At 41.8% G+C, this 4,731-nt stretch overlaps 1 protein-coding gene across 1 annotated transcript; it reads right to left on the reverse strand.

Moving 5' to 3' along the window:
- Positions 1 to 2,146: 2,146 nt before the first annotated feature.
- On the reverse strand, positions 2,147 to 4,297 carry LRRN1 (leucine rich repeat neuronal 1; the record flags this gene model as incomplete). Its single annotated transcript, XM_080914016.1, has 1 exon — positions 2,147 to 4,297. One exon carries the CDS (start codon positions 4,295 to 4,297, stop codon positions 2,147 to 2,149), a length of 2,151 nt encoding a protein of 716 aa, XP_080770142.1.
- Between the last annotated feature and the right edge of the window lie 434 nt (positions 4,298 to 4,731).

The raw sequence follows: 4,731 nt of genomic DNA on the forward strand, positions 1-4,731 counted from the left end.
GTAAGACCACTGGGTCTAGAAGAATTGTTTTAGGGTAGGGGAAGCTCCCTGAAGGTCATACGGTCTCCCTGTGCCAGTTGCTTTTCTCATCAGCAAATGAAATCTTTGAGAAATACCTTTCATTCTGATATTGACTATATTTTGGTTGTAGTTTGCTTGCAGAATCTGGGATTCTCTTCTCCATTCCCCTTGTCTGGAAATGCAAAGGCTGATGTGACAAAGGGCAATTCACAAAGCAAAGCTTTTGATAATGAATGTTCTGTCCCTTTCGGCCTCATCTGGACTTTCTGTTTGTTTCTTGTTCTTTCTTTCTTCTCATCTGGCACCTGTCTCCTCTTAGCCCCTTTCTGCAGCCCCATCATTCCTGATGCAGCAGCTTGTGCACAGAAGCGGCAGCTGCCTCCTTGGAACACAGCTTTTCTTTCTTTCTCTGTTTTATCACCGCAGAGGTTCAGACAGGTCTTTTGTCATCTACCTATAGTTTTTAATCTGCTCTTGGTAACATTCATAGGATGCTGCAAACCTAACTCCCCCTGTTCTGAATTTCACAAACATAGCTCCTATGGAGTCATGAAACTTTCAATTGAGATAAAGTATTTGGATGACAAATGCTGACCTTAAGAAATCATTGTGCTTTCTATCAGCCATCTTTTCCAGAAGACATCTCCATAGCAATTGATTCCCCATAAGCACATAGACAGCAATTAAATGGGACACTATAATATGTTTTAAAATATTAGGAAATATCATACTGTAAAATAAGCGAAAGACAGAACATGATATAGCCTCTGTGTAGTTACACCTGGGTTACAATGGCATGTGTTCTTTTCTTTATATAAACACTTGCCTGGGTAGTATGCACTTTTTTTTTTATATGAACATATTCTTTAACAGGTTTTTTCCAGTGGTATTGAAAATATAGAAATCCCATTCATTGAAATGTATCCAATAATTTATTCCTTCCGATGAGTTTGTTTATTGTATGTGTGTATGAGTATGGATACAGCTTAGTGTGCATATCATGGCACATGTATTGCAGCAGTGAGAGGACTTGAAAGTCTGTTTTTTTTCTCCCACCATGTGGGGCCTGGGGATTAAATTCAGGTCAGGTTTGGCAGTGGGCACCTTTCCTCACTGAGGCATCTCACCAGCCCAACATGTCTTAGTTAAAATGGATACTTCTTTCTTTATAAAAAGAAAGCAAAAGGTTTTAGGGCCTGACTTTAAAAGACAAAGTGCACACATATGCTATGTCCTTTGCAGTGGTGTGAAGGATAACACCTAGAAAGCTAGCATGAACTAATAAATGATACATTATTGCAAGTGTTCTAAAAAATCAGAACAAACTAATTTATTATACTTCTGTCTTCATTATACACCAAGTTGGTGAGTTAAACACAACAAAATTATCTTTTCTTCTTTAAAAGTGTCTACTAAAGATAAAAAGAATATAGTAACAATTAACATGTAGTTCATTACATTAGAAAATCTGATATACATATTTCTATTGCCTGTTAGCTTGTTCTAAGCCTCTTTAACTATTAAAAAAACAAAGAGGAAGGAAAAGAAAGTTGTTGCTGAAAGGCAAACATTCATTTCAGTTGATACAACATTACAGTACAGTCAACTAACATCATTCAACAAAGTAGCAAGTTTAGTCTTAGCTTGAGTTAAAAGTCTGTAGACCAGATTGCTACAAAAGGTTTAATGCTGCTTCCAAACCATATGTTAGCTGTTGAGAGGACTCAGCTCAGTTCTTCTTATTGATGGCTTCAGAAGAAAGGGGTCAAGCACGGAAGAACCCCCACCTGTCATTAAACATTTTTATTGAGCACTGTAGTTAAGACAGCATTGTTGAGTTTAGCACATCAACTAAAATAAAATAATGATAATAATAATATAATAATAATCATAATAATGATAAGAATAAAAACCAAACACAAACTGGAAGCCGAGAGTCACTACCAGCTGTGTCAAACCCTTGCGATACGCTATACTAAAAAAGCTTTGAAATTTCCATCCATCCTCTCCACTCTGCCACAACTAGCAAAGTCAAAAGTACAAAAGTCTTCACCTTGTTACTTTTGCAGAATAAAGCAAAAATGTCTTTGTGCTCCTTACTACCAGAAGCAAAATACCCACTGAGTTACCACATGTAATAGCTTCTGGATGTGTCGACCTGGGTTGGCTTGGTGTCTGCTGAGCCATCTTTGTCCTTGTCACTGTCACCTTCCCAGAGGTTAATCAGTGGGGGATACAGCTCGTTCAGTGGGATGGACGAGGTTTTTTGCATGTACTTTTTCAGCGAGTGGTGGTAATTTTTCCTCTTAAACCTCTTTGCAATGTAAAGAGCAATGGAGGCTAGACTGATGACAGCGAACATGGACCCCATCACCGCAGCGAGGGCTGTGCTCGTTTCGTGGTCGGAGATGTCCAGCGCAAAGGCAGCGGTTTTGGTTGTGACATTGACACATGACTTCTGAGTCTGCTGGTGGATGTTGGACACCGTGAGACACACTTCATAATCTGTAGAAGGCTGCAAATGTGTTAGGTTATATTCATGAACGTCTACCGGCACCCTGGCTGTGTATGTTATATGAGGATTGTCGATCTTCATAGTGGCCGATGACCATTTTAAGTTTGATGTCATGACATTGGAATTAACTTTCCAGGATACTAAAATTGAATGAGATTCTGTCTGCTTGACGTATATTTTCAGCACCTGGGCACCATCTAGAAGAGTTCCATTCACCCTGATGGTTGCCACTCGAGTGTCTGCTCCTTGGACATTCTGGGCAACACATGTGTACCTTCCTGAGTCTTCAATCTGTATATTTTCTATTTCCAAAGTACCCTCACTACTCAGCTTGTATTTATCTGAAAGGGTTTCCACGGTTATTTTATTTCCAATGGGAGTGACCCAGTAAATTTCTGGTTCTGGCTCAGCCATGGCCCGACAGTCTAGGAAGAGAGTGGTACCAATGTCCATGTTTAGATGATTTGGAAATGTGTCATGTGATATCATCGGGAGACACTGCTCACTTGAGTCCTGGATTAATACCTCCTTCACCTGCTGTCCTCTGTACTCGGGTGGCATGGCACAGAACATGGAGAGGGGCTCCATGAAGCGAATGTTGGTTTTATTGGAGTTAATCCAGTGGATGACACAGTCACACCTCAGAGGATTGCTGTGGATGCTGATCTCACGCAGATTGGGAAGAGATTCCACTGTTTTTTGGTACACAGCATTCAAGGCGTTGTTGTTCAACATTAAGCTTTCTAGAGCCGGGACACTCCGGAAAGCCAAGCGGTGGATGTATGACAGTTTGGGGTTATTGGTCGCTTCTAGCTTTGTCAATTCTGGCAAGTTATCCAGGGCATAGCGGTCCACTGAAACCAGCTCTCCCATGTTGTTGATTCCCAGTTCTTTCAACCGAAGCATATTTTTAAAGTCCCCTTCTTGGATTTTGTGAATGGGATTTTTATTGAGGTCTAAGAACTTCAAATTTGGAACTTTCTGCAGGGCAAGTTGAGGGACTTTGATCAGTTTGTTGTCATAGAAAGACAGGCTCTCGAGGCTATCCAAGCCTACCAAGGCGTTTCCGGGAACATCAGTGAGGTACATTCCCGCTAAAACTAGGCTTCTCAGGTTGGAGAGAGGTCTGAAGTTCATGTCTAGGATTCCAATTACAGGGTTTTCCCCTATCATGAGAATTTCCAGATTGGGTGTGGAATCAAACCAGCGGCTATCAATCACTTTCAATTTATTGGAATTCAGGTGCAGCCTTAAGAGATTTTTCAAGCCAGAAAAGGCGTTAGCAGAGATCGTACTGATCTGGTTGTGGTTGATGTAGAGTTCTTGAAGGTTGCTGAGGTCTTGCAGACAGTAATCCGACATCTCTGAAATCTGATTTTCCTCGAGGTGCAGGGTTGTGAGCTGGGTCAAGTTTGCCAGCCCTACCTCTTTGATGCTTGTAAAGTTGTTCTGGGAGAAATCCAGCTCAGTCAGGTTGAAAAGCCGCTGCAGCTCATCCATGGTCTTGGCAATGTTATTGCTCTGTAAGAGAAGCACTTGTGTGTCACTAGAGAGATTGCCAGGGATCCTTGTTAGGCGGAGGTCATTACAATCAACAGTGGTGGCTTCTCTGTATGTGGACTGTGGGGTAAACCAAGGACGAATTTCACAAACACAAAGCTGGGGACACTCACTATTCAGTATGGAAGACTCAGTTAATGAAGTTATCAGCAAGCCCAGCACCATCCGGCAAGCTGCTTTCCCAGGGCTCAATCTGGCCATGGTGGCTTGCCAACCACACCCCGTTCCTGACCAAGATCTGAGCACTATTCAGTGGCAAGAAGGACAGCAAGCAGACAGTGTAAACATTCAAGTGAGTCTCATTTGAACAGAATTCCACAGTCTGAAGATATGGTTTTCTGAACTTCCCAAGAGGCACGAAGCAATCTGAAATCCTTCAACCGTGTCACTTAATTCCAGGCATGTGCACAGGTCCTTGTGCGAGTTACTTCAGCCAAATCAAAGTCTGGAGACGAGACGTGTCTGCAAATTAGATCGGGGAGATGTTATGCTTATTCTGTTGACTGTCTTTTGTTTACTACAAGTGTACAGCCACTCACACGGCTGAAGAAATGTGTTCAGAATGCTATCAGAATATGCAAGCAGACTTTGAGCCTTAGGATGCACTCATAATGGCCCACTTACTGCACTATACG

This window comes from Micromys minutus (assembly GCF_963924665.1).
Source record: "Micromys minutus genome assembly, chromosome: 3".
Classification (NCBI taxonomy): Eukaryota; Metazoa; Chordata; class Mammalia; order Rodentia; family Muridae; genus Micromys; species Micromys minutus.